This window comes from Eptatretus burgeri, chromosome 8 (genome assembly GCF_056783735.1).
Source record: "Eptatretus burgeri isolate ZD-2024b chromosome 8, Ebu_testis_v1, whole genome shotgun sequence".
NCBI classification, from domain to species: Eukaryota; Metazoa; Chordata; class Myxini; order Myxiniformes; family Myxinidae; genus Eptatretus; species Eptatretus burgeri.
The window spans coordinates 36,462,239-36,486,196 of NC_140968.1; the positions used below are offsets into that span (position 1 = coordinate 36,462,239).

The 23,958-nt window shown below is 43.8% G+C and overlaps 1 protein-coding gene and 1 long non-coding RNA gene across 5 annotated transcripts in view; one reads left to right on the forward strand and one right to left on the reverse strand.

The window, feature by feature from the left end:
• Positions 1-897: 897 nt before the first annotated feature.
• Positions 898-11,370, reverse strand: LOC147021526 (uncharacterized). Of its 2 annotated transcripts, none has more exons than XR_015060825.1 (3): positions 11,297-11,370; positions 7,781-9,452; positions 898-4,870 (listed from the first exon to the last, which is right to left on the reverse strand). It is a non-coding gene; the product is annotated as an uncharacterized LOC147021526 (long non-coding RNA). The 2 variants fall into 2 exon arrangements; XR_015060826.1 differs by lacking the exon at positions 11,297-11,370 and adding an exon at positions 9,579-9,739.
• Positions 9,777-23,958, forward strand: part of LOC147021527 (HIG1 domain family member 1B-like) — a 14,641-nt gene continuing 459 nt past the window's right edge. The window contains exons 1-3 of one of the 3 annotated variants that reach the window (XM_085891543.1): positions 9,777-9,886; positions 11,637-11,741; positions 23,940-23,958. The exon at positions 23,940-23,958 is cut by the window's right edge and continues 125 nt beyond it. In XM_085891543.1, coding sequence (XP_085747669.1) covers positions 11,639-11,741; positions 23,940-23,958 — 122 coding nt within the window. In that variant the 5' untranslated portion in view covers positions 9,777-9,886; positions 11,637-11,638. Of the gene's footprint in view, positions 9,887-11,357; positions 11,514-11,633; positions 11,742-23,939 lie in introns of those variants that run through there. The other 2 variants (XM_085891542.1, XM_085891544.1) reach the window with 2 other exon arrangements.

Here is a 23,958-nt window from a genome sequence, read left to right on the forward strand (position 1 = left end):
AGGCTCAAATTATAATATCAATAATAGATCAAATCGCTTGGCATCACCACTGAGCTCATAACAGTACTACATAAACACAAATAGTTTCGTTCATTTTAATAATGAAGATCTGTTACATATCATGAGAAAGTTGTACCTTGAATCAACAGTTGATGTCACATGCTTACGGGATTTCACAAGTCTATTATCTTTAAAAATTTGGACATCATGAAACACTATGAAGTGACTCGTGAAGGACCTTCTCAGCCTGCAGGGTCATGTTTGCACTCAGTAAACACCTGTAAAGACCTGGAAACAGACATTATCAACACCTCTTTGGATGACTTTCCTGAGAAAATCATCATGAAACACTTCATCTCCCGTTGAAAGATTAGACTGTTTTTTCAAATTGCATATCCAATGTGGGATATTTTAATACTGTAGATGCAAATTTTTGAGTTGTGCAAATCATACCTATTCTAGAGAGCATCTGTAAGACTTCCAGTAAATAGGAAAGGTGGGAATGAAGCTCTCATCGCTTGTGCTTCATGTCAGAGGCAGAGCCGTCTGCCTGCAATGCCGGATAATTATCATTCCATCGAGGTCATGGGAAGAAATGCAGCCTTTCCTCTCTGCCTGGAACATTTTGGAAAGATAAATCCCTGGAGTGCGACTTGCCAGGCATTCTGAGTCTGAGTGCCTGTATTCCAATGTTCTTTGGTACATGGAATCTAAATGGGGTTTGTACCGCGGGAAAACTACGAATCTGTGCAAAGTTCTATATAGCGCGAGAGGCTTCCATTGGTGCGTGAAAAGCATTTATGCAACCTTTTTATAAACCATGGCTCCGACTGCTGTTCCGAACATGATTGTGCTGAGAGAACATGTTGGAGGGAAACAGTGAAGAATGGGTCGACGTCGAATGACATTCGGTACATAGACTGGCAGGTGCGGAGAAATTCCTTAGCTCTTTTATCGACATGATCAACATAAAATTTGGATAAACTTACCTATAAATGCTCATCTTCACTTCACTCCTTTATTCCAATTTGTTCAAAAGTTAAAGTGATTCTTCACCATTGAGAGATAGGGGTAAACTAATATATAGCACAATATCTCAAAGAGTTGTGGACGGATTTGGATGAAACTTGGTGAACAGGTTGGGTGTTTGACCACGACGAATTGATTCGATTTTGTTTAAGATCTGAATCCGGATCTGGATAAGATGATTATTTAATTTTAAAAGTGATTCTTCACTATTGTTCGATAGGGCCAGACTCGATATAGTACTGTATAGCATATTTCAAAAATGTATTGGCCATGATATGCTCTCGTCGATCAGGCAATACATGGCGGAGTGTGCTCCTCCGAGTGCCCTTCTCGTTCAAAAAGATATTGGGCCCGATATATTCTACTGGATCAGGCATTGCTTAGTGGAGGTATGTGCTCTACTGAGTTTCCTTCTAGTTCAAAATATTATGGACGGATTCTGACAAAACATGGTGGGTGACTTGGGTATGTGACAAGAACAAGCCAATCTGATTTTGGTTAAGGTCTGGATAAATATCCGGCCTATCAGTGGGATACAAAATGAAAACTGTTCAGCTTGGCGGAGGTATGCGGTCTCCCGAGTGCCCTTATATTTAATACATGTTGTTCTCTAGGAGAATGAAGCAGATAAAAAGTGCAAAGAAGAACTTGTCCTTGTCAATCAATTGTCTTGAAAGTTCCCCTTGACCCACTTCATATCTACCGTCATTGTTGTGTACATCTGCCTTTGTCCCTTTGTTCATCGTTTATCTCTGACCCTTATGCACCCTCCACTCCCTTATTGCCATCTTTACTACTCAGCGATTGTTGTCTTACTTTCACACGAGTCTTGACCTCTGGTGGTCTATCTAAATAAGGAAAATTGTAACATTCCTCAAAACAATGTACCATATACAAAATGTTTACATGAAGAAAACACAACATGAACAACGCTTCATATTTAATTTATCCTTATCGGTGACCGACTGTGTGTATTTACTTCTCCAAACAAGTTTTTATATAAACTTCGCTAAACACTGGCATCCTGTTTCGTCAGTTAGTGGCGGTGTCCACAGGGAAGCAGCGAACAATGAGGAAAGAGACAACTTCAATCCATGCCAGTTATGCCGTGAGTGGGTAAGATGTGCAAGTATACAAGACCAATGGCCTTTCAAAAAGTGTTGGTCATTGTGTTCCATACCTTGAACATATTCTGACTTCCTTCCTTCTGACCTGTCACATTACTTGTCTCTGATCATCACGGTGTCTCTTCTCCATTATGATGTGGCTGAGTGACTGGCTGAAAAATGGTTACCGAAATCCTTTTAAAAACAAATTTGCATGCAGTCCTTTAACATTTTGATTTAAAAAAAAACAACGACAACTACAACTAGAATGGCACTCGGTAGATCAAACATCTCTGCCAGGCTGAACAGTTGATGTTTTGTACCCCACTGAATCACTGATAGGCTGGATCTGGATCCGGACCTGAACCAAAATCGAATCAGCTTGTTCTTCTCACCTAATCAACTCATCCAGCTCGTTTTGTCAAAAATTGTCCACAACCTTTTGAAATATCATGAGATGTATTGTTTTTGGCTCTATCTCTCAATGATGAAGAATCACTTTACAAATTAAATAATTCTCGTACCCAGATCCATATTCGGATCTTCACCAAAATTGAATCGATTCGTTCTTGTCAAACAACCAGCCTGTCCAGCAAGTTTTGTCCGAATCCTTCAATAACGTTTTGAGATATCATGCTATTTATCGGTATCGCCCTATCACTCAATGGTGAAAAAAAAATCACTCAAAAAATTCTCGGATCTGGATCGAGATCTTCACCAAAATTGAACCAATTCTTCCTTGTCACATACCCAACCTGTCCATCAAGTTTCATCGGAATCCGCCATAACTCGTTGATATATCATGAGATTAATCCTCTGCGTATGTGTGATCGGAGCGATATATAATCTCATGATTTATTATATTAGGTTCAGTACATTTTGCCAATTTAAGAGCCAAAGTACTGCTAAACAGCAGGTTCGTGTTCCAATTCGTGTTCAAAATATAACATTCAATTGAAATGAAGTTGTTCCTCAATCATAGATTGACGTCTGTAGTCAGGCAGCCAGACAGACAAAGTAAACCAATTGCTTAACCCTGCTTTTCACTTCACACACATGGGCTAATCAACTTCATCCCTATTCTACTCTCTGTATAATTCCCACTCTTCAACTAAGACCGATGCTGACCAATTCCTTCCATTTTTCCTCGAAATCAACATGTTCTGTTACAGTATAAGTTGATACATCACCCATATTGAATGACTGGTGTACCATACTCTGTGATACAGAGCGTTGGTTCCACAGAAGCAGGTTATTGGCCAAGGGTCATGCTATCTGGTTTGCCATTTCTCTCCCAGCAGTAGTTAGGACAGGAATTAGTTATTTGTTCAGGGTACCGATAGCTTGCCTACTCTTCGCAAAGGACACTGTAGGATCTTTAACATCCACAAACTAATGTCAGCAGGTGGGATGCTCGTTCAATGCCAATCACTCTTTCAAGCAAAATTTGTAAATTCTAACACATTATTTTCAGCAAAATTAAATAAGAATAATCATGTTATTCTGATGAATTTAAATTGTTTTTTTTTTGCATGCAACTCTAGAATATGTTTTGGACTTTACATTGTATAACATGTGTGGTAATGAGTAAAATAAAAGCTCAAATTTAAAGATAAACTTCGACTTCACCATGCCCTCCTCTCTAATACAGACTTTAGTTCGATCTACTGCAATTACATCATGTCATTGGGATGCTTGTGACCTCACACTAAGATTTTGGTAGGTCGCTGTCTTCGCCTTGGCCAACAGCTTGTGTTTGTGCACGTACTGTGCACGTGACTCATGCATGCGGGTAACGCAGCACAGGCATAGTTCTCATTGGTACAATGTTTTGCTTGGAGTTACATCATATCAGTCAACCAATGAGAAGCATCCTGCTTTTCACAGATCAATAATGCTTGCAAATAAGACAACATTTGTCATTTGCTGCTGCATATTTTGGGTAGTAGCTGTCGCCAATCAAATTCCGGGAGATAACAGATATGATTTTTCAGGCAGTATCAAGAGAAAATGCCAAAGGCCGACATAAACCTTGCAACACCATGAAAATCTCTCAAAAACTTCGATGCGATATTATTTTGTGAAAGCAGCATTTTCACTATTTTTGGTCAATTAAATTGATAGGCTGTTCAAGTATGCAAAAAGCTGTACACTATCGTCAAAAGTGGTTGATTTGGCAACTCTGTAATCATATCAAGCTAACTCACTTACCATCTAAAGTTCTGAACAATCGCATTAAGGATTTCTTTATCGCATTATATCAGCTCAGGCAGAAGTGTTTGCTTGAAGCAGGATGCTTTCGATTAAATTAATTCCCTTCAACAGCAGGTGCTCATACACCAGACACAGGAAGTTTTCAATGACAATCTCATTTGATATGGATATACCAAATGAGCCCAAATGACATGTTTTTAAATATATGTATTTTTTTTACGTCTGCTTCAACTTGATTAACGTGAATTGTTCAAAGAAAGAAAAAGGGAATAAGACGAGCTTCGTACAATAATCGAGATTTTGCAGAAAATGAGCCAGAAAGGAATTCAAGATGAAATTGTCGGAGTATTTGGAGAAGATGCAGTATCTTATGCCAGCATCAAAAGATGGGTACATGGATGTAAACGTGGCCGGGACAGCACGAAATATGCCCCAAAGTCTGGAGTGGCAGCCGGAGCAACGAATGATCAAAATATCGATGCGATGAAATCCATCATCATGAATGATCGACGAATCACGATCTGCAGAAGAAGTGGGAATCACTATGGGAATTGTTGAAACCATCATTAATCAACAGATGCATATTAATAAATGCCTCTAAACTGCACCGAGTGTAGAATACCTTTTAAAGGCATAACCGACCACAACATTCTTCGCTCATTTCTTCAGCATCTTATCTACTTAATTACATGTGAATAAAATAGTCCTAAACTTGTCCGAAATATATCTGATTTCCTTTCAAACACAAATGCAGCTGTGACTAGAAGAGCACTCTGCAGAGCACATACCACTGCCGGGCTGATTAGTTTACGTTTTGTATCCCATTGATAGGCCAGATCTGGATTCGGACCTGAACTAAAATTTAATTGGCTTGTTCTTGTCACCTAACCAACTCATCCACCAAGTTTTGTCCGAATCCAGCCGTAACTTTTTGAGATATCATACTGTAGTATACATCGTTTTAGCCCGATCTCTTAACGGTGAAAAATCCCTTTTAAAAATCTCGGATTCAGATCCGTATCCGGATCTTCACCAATATCGAATCATTCCGTCCTTGTCACATATCCCAGCTCTCAACCAACTTTGTCTGAATCCGTCCACAACTTTTTGTGGTATCTTGTTCACAAACAAACACACAAACAAGAAAGATGTCATGTATAGCACAATACTTAGGAAATCCTGAAAAAAATTTGACCGTAAAAATAATTGGCAGTTGAATTTAATGACCAAATATTCAAATCCTCTTCAAATTTCAAGTCAGTTGGATGAAAATTGTCAATTTTAGAAATTCGGCCTATGTAGACGTTTTGGCCGAGGTTGACCTCAAAAATACTTGTTCATTGAATTCAGTGAACTGAGATGTAAATCCTCTTCAAATTTTAAGTTAATGGGAGGAAAATTGAGGATTTTAGAAATTCGACAAAGTTCTTGACCTTTTACCTCAAAAACAAAAGGCTTCTTGCTTATTACAAATTCTACCATGTGGTGAAGTTTCGGGAAGATCGGTTTGAAATTGTGATAAGCGATAAACAAACAGACAGACAGAATAATGCACAAGACCAACCAATATACTCGAAAAATCTTTGATTTTTGCAACAGACAGACAGACAAGCCGGTAGGCGACATGGGTGGTCGCGACATAATTGCATACTAGTCATAGTTTTTGACGGATCAGGCTGAAAATTTTTGACAGAGGTTGATTATAGTGCGCATAAAAGCCTGGAAGCCCATTTTTGATTTTCGAAAAAATAATTTTTTTAGGATTCTTCAAACATTTCGAAGTCCTGTTGCTAGGCAACGGTGGTGTCCATAGCAACGGTGCTCAAAAGCATAGAACTAGATCCTGGTATGAACCTACCTGTCAAGTTTCATCAAAATCGGTTGACTCCTCTGGCCTCCAGAGCTGTCCATTACATACAAACAAACAAACAAAAAAAATGACGGTAAATAGACACCCGAATTTTGAAGGACTACCATTTGAAAAGTAAAACCTAAATCAACAATCGGCTCGAGTAAAATTTTCTAAATATCTCGAAGTGTTTAATTCCGAAGTCTCGTTTCTCCACATTCAAAACTGTAGGACAATTATTGAAAATACCGTACGCGGTTTTTCGGCCGCTGCATAGCAACGGGTGGTTGCTTAGCAACGAAACTCAAACGCGCACACTCCCAGCTCATATGGCACCTGTTCACCAAGTTTCATCAAAATCGGTTTGCTGGTTTGTGCTGTGGAGCCTCGCGTTGCAGAGACACACACACACACACACACACACACACACACACACACACACACACACACACACACACACACACACACACACACACACACACACACACACACACACACGGAAAACCCGACAATAAGGTTACTCTAGCGACCACCCAACAGACAGGGATGAAAACATAACCTCTATCTACCTTCGGTGGTGGAGGTAATGACGATTTATGAGTGATGATGTCGAAGGGTGCAAAAACTGAAAATAAAGTTAAAAGTAATATGGGGCCGCCATATTGGAGTGAATGTTTAAGACAACCATTGAATATTTAAGAAAAGCCAAACATATGGATGGAAGGTGAATGCAAATGGACACTGGAGTATTATCGTATAAGAGAGGCAGATATGCGATGAACAGGAGACATGAAGCATGGTTGGGAAGATGGCCAAGTTGAGAAACAGGTTGTCAATGCTAATAAGTGCAATAAGGATCAAGGGTTTAGAGTACGTCACAGTATGACATGAGATGGCAGTGAGCTGCCATCTTGAAGTATTAGACGATGTGAATCATTCTGAGATGCTTGGAGATGCCTCGACACGATGATGAAAAGGGGGACAAAGCAATGAAGGTTTGATGAGTAGAGAGTTTGAAAATGGATACATAGTCAAGTCAGGTGGTTAGTTATTCAATAGACTGTATGATGCTGTGCGAGTGTGCGGTGACAGAGCTGGTAATGTGACACCAAACAATTTCTGATAATCAAACAAGTTTTCCAGCTAAAGTACACATTCCTTCCTTATGAGCAATGGCCAATGGAGGCAGTGCCAACATCATGATGTGGAATGGTTATTCATCAGTCCCCTGTGCAACGGGAGACAGAGTTTTTCAATCGTGTGTGTGTGTGTGTGTGTGTGTGTGTGTGTGTGTGTGTGTGTGTGTGTGTGTGTGTGTGTGTGTGTGTGTGTGTGTGTGTGTGTGTGTGTGTCCGGGCCATAACCTGAATATGGAGAACACCAATCAACACTGTAATTTGGTCAAAATGTCAAAGGCCAAACTCACAATGAGTATGAATATGCTTTGTTGGCCCGGCCGCCATGCAGCGTGGGTTTTGTTTTTGTGATGGCTTACGTGTTTCTTTATTTATGATTTGGCGCTGGCAATTTACAACTGCAGGGCAAAGAGGATGGCATATAGAGTGAGGCTGTGCATGCTCACCTCTGAGCCATCCAGCCTGGGTTTGAATCTCGACTCAGCCATAAACTGTCATCATGGTGTCTCGCATGTAGGCATCCCATCTGCTAGCACTAGTTGGTGGACGTCGACCTGAAATATTCCACAGTGTCCTTCGTGAAGAGTAGGCAAGCTGTCACTGGTACAATGAACAAATTCCAAATTCCTACTCTCACCAACATGGTGCACTGCATCTGCAGCACAGCCATGCTCCCAGGCAATGATCATACACGTAGACACAGCCTTGTGCTCTGTACAACAGAAGAAGAAGAAAAAGTAGAAAATCACAGTTGCAAAGCCTATTATCATCAATCAGCTAATCTGTGTGAATGGATCATGGAGATGTCTTTTAGACATGGAACATAATCCTCTTGTGGAGAGTCAATTGGACCCCTTGAACGGAGCAGGGATCCAAGCTCGCAACAGTGGTCAGAAAAACAAAAGATGACATTGCTAAATGAAGAACAGTATCAGTACACAATCATCTTCATCTAAATCATGCAGAAAGAGCAGTCAAGAACAAGAACATTAAATAAAGACCTAAATATAAATTGAAAATGAAGATAATGGACAACATACGAGTAATTGTTGGATCGACTGGAGTGATAAAAACAATCTCAAAGGACGAGAAGGACACTCGAGTGAGCTCATACCTCCGCCACGTAATGCCCGATCCATGAGAACATATCGGGCTCATTACATTTTTGAAATATTATGCTATAAAGTACTATATCGTGTTGGGCCCAATCTCTCAATGGCGAAGAATCACTTTTAAAAATAAAGAATTCTCGAATCCAGATCCAGATCCAGATCTTCACCAAAATGTTATCACTTCGTCCTTGTCACACACCAAAACTGTCCACAAAATTTCATCCGGATCCGTCGACAACTTTTTGAGATATCCTGCACACAGACAAGCAGACTAACAAAAGGACAGGCAAACAGACAAACAAACAGACAGAAAGGGGTGAAAACATAACCACTTTCACCTTCGGTGGCAGAGGGAACGAGAACTACACTTGGTAGGGTGAATACCTCCACCAGGCTGAACAGTTTGCGTTTTATATCTCAATGATGGGCCGGATCTGGATTCAGACCTGAACCAAAATCAAATTGGCTGGTTGTTGTCACCTACCTAACTCATCAACCAAGTTCTGTCAAAATGCGTCCACAACTTTTTGAGACATCATGCTATACTGTACACAGTTTTTGGCCCCATCTCTCAATTATGAAGAATCGTTGAAAAAAATTCTCGTATCTGGATCCGGATCTTCACCAAAATCAAATGGATTCGTCCTTTTCACACACCCAACCTGTCCACCAAGTTTCATCTAAATCCGTCCATAACTTGAGATATCCTGCTCACCATCAGACAGACAAACAGACAAACAGGGGTGAAAACCTAACCTCCATCGGCAGAGATAATAACTGATTGGGACAGTGGGAAAAAAACATCACCACCCAACTACAACTGGAATCCTTTCCTGGGTTTTGTCACAATGCTTGAAGGAGCCCTTGGAGCAACCACTCAATGATAAGAGACACCGGACAATGTTCCCATGCATCAGCAGCTTGAAAAAGTCACAACTTGCTCCTCGAAACGTAAAGTTAGAAGATGAAGATGGACACCATGGGCACAAGGAGGGCCTCGTTCCACCTGTCGAAACCCACATAATTAGGTACAACCATGTAGATCGGTAACCCGTCATGTTTTCGGTATTTTTGAGGTATTCCACAAGTTCGTTTTCAAAGCAGGACACGGCCAAGTGAGAGGTGAACTCACCATGTGTTTCAATTTCTAATTATATAAAAACACAATGTTCATGAAACCTTCAAGGAGCGGGATGTATTCACTTGAGTTGACCATAACCGGCCCCGAAACCCCCACTACCCCTTTCACCCACGACTGGAGGCTGAAAATGCCACAAAATATGAACAAAGTTCCACATCATTCCCTCTTCTCCTCACTACCCTCCTCCCAACCCCCACCTTCCTTCTCCACCTCTTCCATACCCCTCCCTCCTTTCCCTTTCCTCTCCCATACACAGCTCACTTGTCCTTCCACCGTGCAAGAGAGAACAGCCCTTTAAGGTATTATCAGTGATATTTGTCTCTACTCATTGTATTGTTGTATATTTGCAAGATTTCATTGGATAACCTTTAGGTTGTGGCTGGTTGTGCAAGTCCATATTTTATATGTTGCTGATTTAATTGTGCAATATTATTTAAAACTAAAGCTGGCTCGAGCGATTTATTATCTATTTATTACATAACTAATGAATGCCGATTTATTTATTTAATTTTTACACCCCTTCATCCTCTCCACCCCATATGTCCCCATTCCTTCCTTCCCTTTGTCTTACATCTCTGAGCGATAGCTCGCCTCCCTTCGTTTATTTAATAAATGATCTTTCACCTCGATAAGTCACATTTTCACATGTTCTGGTGCATCGTACGTGTAAAATGTTATGTATCTTTCACATGTAACATTTTAATATCTATGAAACAAATGGAACTTTCTCATGTAATATGTATCGACGAGCACTCATCAACTCAGTCGAGCACGCACCTCTGCCAGGTGAACGTTTAGGATCCCACTGTTAGGCCGGATCTGGATTCGGAACTTCACCAAAATCGAATCAGCTTGTTCTTGTCACATAATCAACTCATCCACCAAGTTTTTGAGATATCATGATATATATATATATATATATATATATATATATATATATATATATATATATATATATATATATATATATATATGTATATTATACTTGAAGGGGGCGCCACGGGCAAGGTGTGCGAGATGGAGCAAAATGGTTGCAAGACTTCAGGTGGGGAATGACCTCAAGATTATGCATAAAAAATATTGTCATTCTAGCTCTCAAAGTTTGGGCAGTCGTATGATTTTGATGTCAAAATTCGCAATTTTCTAAGTTCGTGACCATGTGACCTTGACCTTGGGACGAAAATGAAAAATCGAGCTCCGTGGGGCTATGCAGGTGCCATTGGGCTAACCAAATACCGAAACCCCTGTCAGATTCGACAAACCCCCGAGGAGAAGATGAAAATTGAAATCGGCTACCCCCTAAAAACACATGTTTTTTGGGCGTGGCTCTGCCCATAATGGGCGCACCACGTCCATATTGAGGAAAACGCAACTAGATCATGATATAAACCTCCCACCAAAATTTTATCAGGATTGGATCAAAACCCACGGAGCTATACTCGGGACAGACAGACAGACAGACAGACACACATACACAACAATAACGAATATAGTGGTCACTTACTGACTCGTGACCCAATAAGAAGAAGAGTAACAATTCGGCGTTTTCACGATCTCCCGATTTCTGTTGTAATGATCTATTCTGGCGTCTTGATCAGCCTTGGTAGTTATGAAAACACTCGAGAACGAGAATAAAAGCCGCTTTGTAAAGGATTATGAATGTACTCCGGAGCAGACGTTTCAAACGATAATAATTTGTACACATTTACCTCAGAAGTGTAGACGGATGTGATTACAAATTTCCCGCCAGAAGAGTCGGCTCGCACCAAGTCCTTCTCAAGATCGCGCGGGGAAAGTAGTCCGTGAATACCATCGAGTTACCGTCGTTTATCAAGCCGCCACGTGATATCGTAAACAGCGATCCGAAAACATCCCTCTTGGAATATCTGGTCACGTCACATCTAAGAAGAAGAAAAAACCAAAAAGGTCACGGCAACCTGATGAGGAGAAAAATTCACTCCACACAGTTCACCTTTAACTCACCTGTCACCTTCACGACGGGTGTCCGTGTAATCGTGATGACGTCTGTGTATTGTTCCACAACAGCAGGAATGGCCGTGAAAGGAATTCCTTGGGATGCATCAGAATATATGGAGGAAAGATTGAGGGACAAGGCGTGGAGGAAAGTACGGGAAAACCCAATGGTTCCCATCGGTAAGTGTTCATTCTCATGATTTAAAACAATCATTTATACCACGTCGGTGTGTGTGCGTGCCGACATCAGAGTCAGGGCTGTGTTCCACTACAAAGCAGCTTGGAGAGCGCTCGCCGAGTGGCTTAAGCACTCGAGAAAGCACTCCAACGAAGCGGTCGATAAGGAATGGCCGGCTTGGCGAGCGGTAGTAAGCTGATTGAGACCTGAACACACCGCAGCTGATAATAAAGAAAACTTTCTTTATAATTCTTTTCAATCGACGATCCCAATTACACAAGGTAATTATAACACCTGTCCACGTGACGGCGGTAATTTTTAAGTCCGACCACGTGGAGGAATGAACTTTCTATTACGTCATGCTCGATAGTTCATTTCAGCATGCACACAATTGACCCGATGCACGAAGCGAGTGACGTCACGGCGGAAGGTAAGGCTCCGCCATATTGAGTGGCAAAAAAAAAAAATCATGGCTGCCACGCACGTGTCACGCCAACTTCTGGGCTGTTTCCATGGATTGGATGATGTTTCTAAAAAGAGGTACTGCGAAAAACTGAAGCTGTGTGGTCTTAGTGAAGATCCTTATATTATTTCAAAGGATAAATGGACAACAGAAAGGAAATTTTGGCCTCAAATCGTCTTCCCTGACATGTATGTTCACCTCGTTGAAACGCCGGGTCCTTACACTTGAAATGAAAGCGAGAGAAGAACCTTCAGAGTATAGGCTTTATTCCATTTGATTGAAGCCGCTTCTACGGGCACATCAGGGAATACAGGTGCAGCTAGGAGTACATAAGCAGCAATGTATACATGTGCAATTGATCACCGCAAAATAAATCAGCATAAGCACGGAGTCCGATATACTCTCAATTCTCACCATTCAACGAGCACCAAGTGAACCGCCGCCGTAAATGACAATGCCCCTGGGACAATCACCCCGTCCGTGCGGAGACTTTGCTTTATCTATCCCGTGCTCGAGCCGCGCGACATGTGATCACACGTCACGTCCTTCAATTCACCACATTCTCCCCGTCTTTAAAATGTAACTAGAGGTCCAACTAACACACCATGATTACTTCAGCACTATAGGAGTATACATTTCAAGCAACGCGAACTATTTAAACCACAGAAGCATACATGCCAAGCACTGAGGATTATTTTGAGTTGTAGGAGCATGGTAATGAGCATCGATATATGATATAATGAGCATATAGGAGCATGAGCATCGAGGATGCCGATAATCCCCTTTACAGATCGAGTCGGCGAGGGGGTTTTATCCGTCGACCTCTCCGGGAGTAAATGGCGGTTTCACTTGAGGGAGGCTTCCGATCCTCTTGGTGAGCCTCGACTCGTGCCGGGGATGACTCCCCGATCACTCTCGGGTGGAACGCGGCAGCTCCGTCGCCACCGTTCCCGGGTGGAGTTCCTGGGGGGGGGGGAACACCTGGGGAGGGGATGTCAGAGGGAGGAGTGCCAGATGGTGGTGTACCTGCGGGAGGAGTACCTGAGGGAGCCAAATGGCGAACCGACACAGTGGTCTCCCTGCCATCCGGGAGTCTGACATGAGCATACTCTGGATTAGTATCGATGAGTTCGACCCCCTCCACCATGGGTTCATACTTGCTTTGTCGTACCGGGCGTTTCATGAACACCGTTCCGGGATGGGTTAGCCAGTCGGGCACCGTTTGGCCGTCAACATAACGTCGTTGGTGAGTAAACATTCGTTCGTGAGGAGTTGCATTGGTGGACGTGCAGAACAAAGAGCGTATGGAATTCAGAGCGTCGAGAAGGGTAACTTCCATTGCCTGGGGCCCAGTCCTCTTGATTTCAACGCCAGAGTTACGGCTTTCCAAATGACTCCGTTATACCGTTCCACCTGCCCATTACCCTGTGGGTTGTAACCCGTCGTTCGACTAGTTGCTATGCCGTGCTCTAATAGGAACTGTTTTAGCTCGGCCGACATGAAACACGGCCCTCTGTCTGAATGTATGTACGAAGGTTTCCCAAACATAGCGAAGAGGTCAGAGAGACATTTCACGACAGTGCCCGAGGTCATATCCGAGCACGGAAATGCAAAAGGAAACCTTGAGTATTCATCAACAACAGTGAAAATGTATCTGTTGTCTGTCTCGGTCGGCAGGGGCCCTTTGAAGTCGATATTTAGTCTCTCGAAGGGAGAAGTGGCCTTGATCAACCTGCCAGATGCCGCGCCATAGAATCTGGGTTTTAGTTCAGCACAAACAGGGCATGAAGCATTCATTTGTTTAATATCTTCGATAGAATAGGGAAGGTTTTGTCTGCGCACGAAATGTGCCATTCTGGTTACCCCTGGGTGGCAAAGAGACACATGTAGGTCTTGCAAAGCCCGACTGATTGTCGCCGAACAGTAGACCCGAGAGAAGGTATCTGCAGCAGGGTTTTCCCTCCCGGGCCGGTAAACAATGTCGTAACTATAGCAAGCTCGGTCTATCCGCCATCTCATAATTTTTTCATTCTTAATTTTCCCGTTATTTTTCCCATCAAACATGTATGCTACGGATCGCTGGTCCGTGACGAGCGTGAAGTGGTTTCCCAGTAAATAGTGTCTCCATTTACGTAGGGCTTCGACAATAGCGTACGCTTCCTTCTCTATTGCTGAGTGTCTCTGCTCGCTTCCAGAGAGAGTTCTCGAGAAGAACGCGACGGGTCGCCCAGACTGATTGAGCGTCGCAGCTATCGCGTGATCAGAAGCATCCGTTTCCACCACGAAGGGCACCGAGCTGTCGATCGATAATACCACGGAATTACTGATATCATCTTTGAGGCTGTGGAAAGCTTTTACAACAGCGGCATCTGGTGGGAAGTTTTTGCAATGCACTAGAGGATGTATTTTCTCGGAGTATTGGGAAATCCATCTTGCATAGTAAGCGAACATGCCGATCACTCGGCGCATTGTCTGCAAGTCCTGAGGTGGGGGTAGCTCACGAAGTGGGCGCAATCGTTCAGGATCGGGCTTAATCGTGCCGTCGGCTATTGTGTAGCCGAGAAGGTCAATTGACCTTGCCGAGAATACGCATTTCTCGTAGTTGAGGGTCAGATTATATTTTCTAGCAATGCTCAAGAATCTGTCCACATTCATATCATGTTCCCCCCGATCCTTACCGCACACCGTGACATTGTCCACGTAAACAAAAGTGTCTTTGAGGTTTTCATCTGAGATGATGTCGTCCATAACTCGTTGGAAGCAAGCTACTCCATTCGTGACACCGAACGGAATCCTCCTGAATTGGTAGAGGCGTCTACCTGCCTGGAACACGGTGTAAGGTTTGTCTTCCTCTCGGATGGGAATTTGATGATAGGCGCTTCGCAAATCGATGGTGCTGAATATTTTATAATTGGCCACGCGTTCGACCATCTCGTCTATGCGCGGCAAAGGGTAGGCATCGAGTTGGGTGAAACGATTGACCGTTTGAGAGTAATCGCCAACCATTCGTTTCTTATGGTTCTGGTTGGAGGTGACCAACACCTGCGCGCGCCATGGCGAATCGCTCGGTTCTATAATTCCTTCTTCCAGTAATCGCTTGGTCTCTGAAGTGATGAAGTTCATATCAGCAGTGGTATATCGTCGCGATTTGATCGCTATCGGTTTACAGTCCGGCGACAAGTTAGCAAACAGCAGGGGGGACGATACCTCTGCGGTGGTCAGAGCATTTAGAATTAGACGAGGTTTGCTTCCTCCAAAGGGTATTTCGACGCTCGTGTGCTGCTTGAGGACATTATGACCCAGAATTACGTCCGCATAAATCACGAAGCACCAGTACCCTTACATCCCTATGCGTGTACCCTTTTACGTCCAATTCAACATTGCAGTACCCTCGTACGTGGGACTGTAGTGATGTGGCAGCCATGCATACCGTATTGTCTGTCGGGTCGATCTTCCATTTCCTGCCCTTCGCTAGTGAGCTGTTGACGAAACTCTCAGAGCTACCGGTATCAATCAGAGCTTCAGCCATATGCATGTTAATTCGTACGTTGATGATAGCCCTGGATAGATTCCCCGGTGAGGCTGCAGTTAGTTTCTTTTGTGAGTAGAGAGCCGCAGAAGTGGGTTTATTTCTCCTTAGAGTAGATTTACATACCCTGGCATAATGCCCTTTCTTGTTACAATTCATACATGTGGCATCTCTGGCGGGGCATTTGTCGCGGGGGTGTCTTTTGTACCCACAAAAGAAGCATTTACCAACCGAAGTAGTTGCTGAGGAGTTTGACGAGGTCTGGGTATCCGATTCCTTGGGTTTTCCTCCATCCTCTGTATCAGGGGTGCCCTGTGGGGTTCCTTGAGTTTCCACCGTAGCGGCGTTCATTAGCAGCATCGGTGTCCCATATGACTCAGATTGCTGCTGAGCCGTATCCATTGCTCGAGCCTGGTCCGGCTACCTTTTCAAGAGTGGGTTGCGCTTTCTCCAGTAAGCGTTGCCGTATGTGGGCTGACCTGAGCCCTTGGATGAACGCCTCTCGGGTCGCTTCATCTCGGTGTTCCTCGGCGGTTACGGCCCGGAAGCTGCAGTCTTTTCCCAACTGCCTCAGAACTTGCAGGAACTGATCGATGGTCTCCCCGGCTGCTTGCTTGCGTGTGTTGAGAAGATGTCGTATGTACACCTCGTTCTTGCGCTTCACGTAGAGCGCCCGCAGCTCGTTGATCGCTGCATCGTACGTGTCGCACTCCGAGAAGAGCCTGAATACACTGGGCGAGACATGATTCACAAGGGCGGCCAATTTGTCGGCTCCCTCTTCGATGATGGTCAGATAGTGTGAGAAGGAACGGAACCAATGCGACCATTTCATTTCCGAGTCAGTCGCGTTTGGGTCAGCGTCGAACCTCTCCGGTTTGTAGAGCTTGTCCATCATTGGTTGAGAGAGCCGAGAAAACCAAATGGAATAAATTGAAATGAAAGCGAGAGAAGAACCTTCAGAGTGTAGGCTTTATTCCATTTGATTGAAGCCGCTTCTACGGGCACATCAGGGAATACAGGTGCAGCTAGGAGTACATAAGCAGCAATGTATACATGTGCAATTGATCACCGCAAAATAAATCAGCATAAGCACGGAGTCCGATATACTCTCAATTCTCACCATTCGACGAGCACCAAGTGAACCGCCGCCGTAAATGACAATGCCCCTGGGACAATCACCCCGTCCGTGCGGAGACTTGGCTTTATCTATCCCGTGCACGAGCCGCGCGACATGTGATCACACGTCACGTCCTTCAATTCACTACAACACTCAAGCCAGCCTGAAAGCCTCCAAGAGTACGGACGCTTACTCATGTTATGTCGCCGGGTTTGTTGGTGACATAATCTCGACGAAAGTTTACAAGAACTGTATTATAATCGTGAGGTAAAGGTAAGCCTGTTTCCTTTCATTTCACTATTATTGTACATTCGTTGTTGCTTGTTTTATTCAGCAACCAGTGTCACTTTTTTAACCTGACTGCTGCCACAAGTTTATTTCAAGTGAACCTCTTGTCTTAATGCTAAATTTGTAGAAAATCTTCGTTCGTCATTTTGCTTACAGATACATTATATTTTTTCCATGACAAACATTCGGTGTAATGCCACGCTGCTGTGGATATTTCCAAGTGCTAGTTTTTATGTATTATACATATCGATGTGACTTTCTGTAGTGAAACAACTCAGAACTGTGCGTGTCAGCTGTTAGGCGATCTAGCCCATCTCATTGTCAATAAAACAAGGGATATAATGCATTTTAATGATACAAATCAGACAATATTTTGTAACCTCCAGCTCTTTAATACCAACTACTGAAATAACGTATCAGAAATTAGTTACATACCGGAGACAAAATGAAGGCCACACAACCAGTCATGCTCACCAGGCCGCCATTTTTCTCTTCTCAGAACCGATATCCAAAGATTTCGTCGGTCTACTTCGGCGGGAAAGCGGTAAAACTGCACTCCAGAGCCTTTAGTATATCGCTGAGTACATCCCGGGGCACAACAACTCTTACCCATTTGCAGAAAAAAAATCGCTTGCTTGGAAATAACGGTGTAGTTATTATGGACGCGGTATCCTTTCTTGCCACTCAATATGGCGGAGCTGCCACAGTCACGTGACCGGTGACGTCATCTGAATAAGGGCGACACCGACCGAACGAGTGTGTCAGTGTGTCGTGTGTCGGTTAGTGTGTGTACGTGTAAGTGCTGATGTATGTTAGTGTGTTACTGTGTATACGTGTTAATATGTGTGTGTGTGTGTGTTAATTTGTGTTAGTGTGCGTACGTTATCTAAAATAACTCTTCTCTGAACACAACGACACCCTGTGATCTTTAACACCCACCAACTAATGCAGGCAGACAGGACACTCGTTTAACGTCCACCCAAGGGACGACACACACACACACACACACACACACACACACACACACACACACACACACACACACACACACACACACACACACAGACACACACACATTCGTGAAACACCAGGTTGATAAAATCTCATACACCTGACCCTGTGAAACACCACGGTGGGAGTTTAAAGCTGGGTCAACTTCAAACCCAGGTGAGACAGTTTAGAGGTAAGTGTGCATATCTGTAGGCTGTAGGCCATCCTGCCAGCCCTCATTGCTGACGACATGCCATCATTCAGACATAGGCAGAGATAACAAGGCCTAGCTACTGTATGTTAAACTGAGTATTTCAGTTTGGTCTTTGCTTCAATCCCAACGACTGATTGGATGGGATTGCTGGATTACACGGTTGGTACAGAGTCAGGTTTAAACAATCTCTGACTTGAATTTGATTTGAACCATCAGATTATTGCGATAGGAGTCCGAGATGGAAATATTTCGAACTTATCATGGCTTGCGGAAGAGGTGGAGGGTAAGTGTCGTTAAGTTCCCTTTTGTGTAACTTCAACAATCAGTCATCACTTTTAAGATGTCCTTTGGGAAATTACATCATGACTGTGTCCCCGTTAAGTAATTGTTTCTTAATTGTGTACACAGTATTTTCGCTTAACGTTGCTGTCCAGTTAACATTGTTTCGTTATAACGTCAAAAATAATGAGATACCAAGGCTTCATAGATCGTCGTGATTGCGGACCCATAACTGGCTATTACATCATCTCTCAGAGCGGACAACTTACCTCCACATATGAGAAGCCTTGGTATGTAATCTTCTATACTAATAAAAGGGTGTGTGTGTCAGCGTATCAGCATGTCCTCCATAACTCCAAGACTATAAAACCGAGGAGTCTGAAACTTGGCATGCACACTAAAACAACTCCCAGGAAGTGCAAGAGTGAAAATTGGGTGTTTCAGTTAATTAAAACACCCCTTTTGAAGATAATTAACAGCCTGATTCAATTACATCCTTCATCAGGCGATCTTCGGCCACCTCACTGTCTGGGGTCTTAAGGCGTTTCCTGGGTAACCTCGCTGGGGGTCTGAAGCGGCCATGTTTTTTTTGGCCTGCTCAGCCATGCTTTAACTTGGAACGAGCCGCAACAATTTCGTCACGATAAAGTTTATTTTTCACATTCCTCATTCATATTATCGAATGCTTGTTCATCACAGCTACGGATTGCTGGGTACATTGCACTGCTTATCAAAGAAAGGTTCAAATAACTCAGGTTTTTTGAAGGAGAAAAGCACGTCAGAGAGAGGAAGTCAAAACATTTTAAGGGATTGTTTTTGTTTTTTTGAAGATTACGGAAGAGGGTGGCAGATTAACAGAAGAGTTTGAAGAAGAGAATCGTGAAGGGTGAGTGGTGAATGCCTTCACGATCAAAGTGGGATTGGAAATGTGGAATGCAAGGAAGAAGAAGAGGAATAATCCATGGAGGAAGTCTCATGGTTACAGGAGGGAAAGGTGAAAAGGGAAAAGATTCTTATTTTATTTTATATTTGAGACATGAAACAGAGGGTATAGTTGGGAGGAATTGAGGGATAGTGGTGGGAAAAAACTGAAGGTGATAAGGATAAAATACAACAAACAGATCGTACACATAGACGGGAAGAAGGGTAGGCCTCAAGGAAACTCAATATGAAAAGATGACTAAGAGTCACCAATTAGCACAACTAACACAGAACCGAACTAGAAACGCACAGTAAACACAGAGATAACAAAATAACAGTAAAAACGCGACAAAAAAATGACCAGAAAACATCTTTGAGAAAGTCGGTAAAGACCCTGAAGAGGAACTGCCACTGTTGCTCAAGAACCGGAACTGGAAGTCGAATATCCATCAACTTTAATGTCTATCAACAACTGATGCTGGCAGACGAGCCCTCAAGGTAAACGTCCTTCGAACAGACAGCACACACATTGATGAATCGCCCTGCCTGTGAAACACGGGATGACAGTTTATAACTGGGTCAGGATTCAAACCCAGGCGAGATGGCTGAGAGTCTCATACACCCGCTCTCCAGGCAGGCCATTGCATCATAGAATATGCTGTCGTTTTGGGGTGATGTTAAGCTGGCTGTTACAACTGAAAGCACTCACTTATGGATGTGAAAAATCGTGTACTCATGCAGTATTTGCTTTCCAAAAACAGTCGGCCATTGTGGGTTGGTTGGGTTCTGGCTAAATTGCCTATTCCTGCTCCAATCTCTAAGGAGGAAGGGAAACCGTCTTTCAAAGGACTCGAGTCGATCTGTATTGGAAGAAAATAAATAAACAAGGTAAACCCATTTTCCCACACAAATTTTGAGTTGAGAGAAGGATGAAGCGAGGTTTCAGGCTTGAGCTGTTCTTCGGAGTGGGGCTTAGACACGAAATGGTGCTTCCCTTGTTTTCTCAAGATCGTCAGCATACCTGTCAACATTTTGTTCGGAAAAAATTTGTTGTCCTTATTTTTCTGCCAATGGAGGCTGACTAATCCTTTTCAAGATAAGTTTCCTGTTCTTCCGTATGGATTATAACAATAATTTGTCCCTCTAAGGGGGAACTTTGGAGGTGGACTGGTTGGGAGGGCAATGATGCAGATCTATCTATCTATCTCTTTCTGGATTAGCAGAGACAGCAACTCATAAAGTAAGTGTGCAGGCCAGCTTTTAAGCACAATAAAAATAAAAAAAAAAAATGAAAATTTCATCGTTTTCTTTACAAGATCGAGGCTCATGAAAGAATGAGGTGACTGAGCGAAAAATGTAATGAATTGACAGTGGGGCAATAGTTCTTCACAAGCAAGGGAATGAACAAACAGGAAAAGAGGAGAGGAGGAGGTAAACTCAGTAACCTGCAAGTAGGAAGATTGGGTTAGTTGGGGGTGGGGAGGGAGGAGAGCTGCATCTCATATCGCAGGCATATAAGAAAGCAGGAGCAATGTTGGAGAATAGACAGTAAGAAACAGAGACCTGCTGGTCTTTGAAACTACTGTCTATTCTCCAACATTATTCCCTTGGCTCTCAATCCTCTGACCCTCCCCAACAACTGCAGGATGCATGCATTCTTCCAGTAACTCCATTTTGGTTCTCTCTATCTGTGATGTACCATACTCTTCACAGAGCGTCGATGCCACTGAACAGCTTCCTGAGCCAGGGATATGCTGGGTGATTTGCCATTGCCTTCCCAGGAGTAGTTATGGCAGGATTTTGTAATTTGGCCACAGTGCTCTGGCGATAGCTCGCCTTCTGTTCACGAAGGACATCATGGGGATCTTTAACATCCACCAACTAATGTTGGCAGATGGGATGCCCAGTTTAATGTCCATCCGGGGGACAGCACCCACATTGATGGATCACCCTGCCTATGAAACACCAGGATGACAGTTTATATAAGCTGGGTTGGGATTCAAACCCAGGCGAGACAGCTTTAAGACAAGTGTATGTACTTATAGGCCATACTACCAGCCCCCTACCCCCTCTTGGTTCGTCTTCCAAAATCTGACTGCAAACCTCCCCTCTATTTCTCGCTTCTCATGTATGGAACCAACTTCTACAGGCCGCTCTGTCTCGCTCTTCCCTCCAGGGCTCCAAGCAAGCAGTGCACCACCATCTCTTGTCATCCGCAATTCTGACCCATGATCTTTACTCCATTAACCTTTCCTAAATCAAACATCTTACTTTCTAGTTTCAGTGTTCCCCCCCCCTCTCCTTTTTTCTTTTTCTTTCCTGTTCATTCATTCCCTTGATGTTTACCCCAGTCAGTTCTACCTTGCTCTTCCATGAGCCTCACTCATATAAAGAAAAAATAAAAATAAAGACGATATATATTTATTGTTACGGGGCCGGGACGTCGGCCGTGAGCACGACCACTATGTGGAGCAGTAGAGTCGGCTCGACTGATCGCCCGGATATCAGATCGTACTGTTCGGAAAAGTCCGGAGAGTACGGGTCCCTTTGGACCGTGAAGGGTCAACATTTCCACCACGTGGTACAGGGTTATTCACCAAATCTCAAAATACCCAGAGACCGCGTGGCGATCTACCGAGTCTTCACACCCTCGACGGAACCCGTACGAAACCGAGCCGCTAAGCGAGCTCGTTCCGTGTGCGATGCCGAGCGGTTTCAATCGCCAAGTTCTGTCGGTCCGATTATTCCGTTTCTGCGGCACAATGGCCTGCTGATTTCCTCAGCACGCGACATGCTCAGTCAATGCCGGAATGGACACAAACGAGCTGAGAACATTTAACAAATGGGGTTTATTTATAAAGCAATGGGGGCCTAGGGAACACAGAAGACAGCTACACCGAATATCAGAAATGCAATGCGAAGATTTATACAGCAAGCACTTAAACAGTTTCACTACTTATTGGACTGGTGCCACACACACACACACACACACACACACACACACACACACACACACACACACACACACACACACACACACACACACACACACACACACACACACACACACACACACACACACACACACACACAATTGGACCCCACAGGTCTTTATTCGGCTCTCCAGCCGAGGAGGATAGTCCGGCTGGAAGTCAGGATAGCCGGCAACCTGGCCGCGAGTGCGCGGCTGGACGTCCCCTTATTTTTGGGGCTCCGGGCACCGTCGACCGAGCCAGCCTATCTGAACCTGACCACGAGAGATCCTCCGGCGGCTGAACCTGACCTCGAGGGATCCTCCGGCGGCTGAACCTGACCTCGAGGGATCCTCCGGCGGCTGAACCTGACCTCGAGGGATCCTCCGGCGGCTGAACCTGACCTCGAGGGACAGACAGACAGACAGACAGACATATATATATATATATATGTATATATGTATATATATATATATATATATATATATATATATATATATATATATATATATATATATCGATCCTCCTGGGGATCAACCTGACTTTTATCCCGCCCCGCCCCCTCCTCTCCTCGCCTTCTCATTGGTCGGAAACAATCGTGCGATTCCCTGCCCGCCCTCCATTGGACAGGCGTGCGGTAGGTGGGGCACTCCCACTCCTCAGGGCAGAGTCTCCAGTGGAGGCGTTTGTGGCTCCGCCCACCGCCTCACCTCCGACCGCGTGTCTAATGGCGACCGTGTCGAGTCGGGGGCGGGAAAGACACCCGCTCCCTGCCGATTGGCTAAGGAGGGACGCCATGCCGACACTAGACTCCGCCCACGCACGCACCTGCTGGCTAGCGTGTGCACAAAGAATGCCGCGAGCGTCATGGCATCAGGATGGACGTGAAGGTGGCGTTGTTGTTGCTGTTGTTGTTGTGGGAGATGGGGTATTCCAATAATAAATCGCAGCGCATTTACACTTATTCACCCATTAGACCAGGGGTAGGGGGGCTATCTATAAAACACGTACTTACAGAGATAACTGAGCTAAAGGACCTGAATGTTGAGTGTGATAGCTTTCCAGATTCGCAACAATATATATATATATATATATATATATATATATATATATATATATATATATATATATATATATATATATATTGTCAGTGAGGATGGAGGGTGATGAGGCATTGTAATGCACATGATATTGAAGCCCTGTAGGGAAGAGTGGGATAAAACAGTGTGAGGAGCAGTTCCACACACAGAATGATGCCTCGATTGAGGGTGACGTCAGAGGCCAGCTTCGCTGCACGGTCAACCCAAGAAAGACCTTGGCTGATGTTGAGGCCAAGGAGTTCATGAGTTTAACTACATTCTAAACTGTGCATGTACATGAAAACTTTTGTTTTTTTAAACTTCATTTTAATCCCTGTACCTCTCCAGGGGTGCTTGGTGGTTGCAT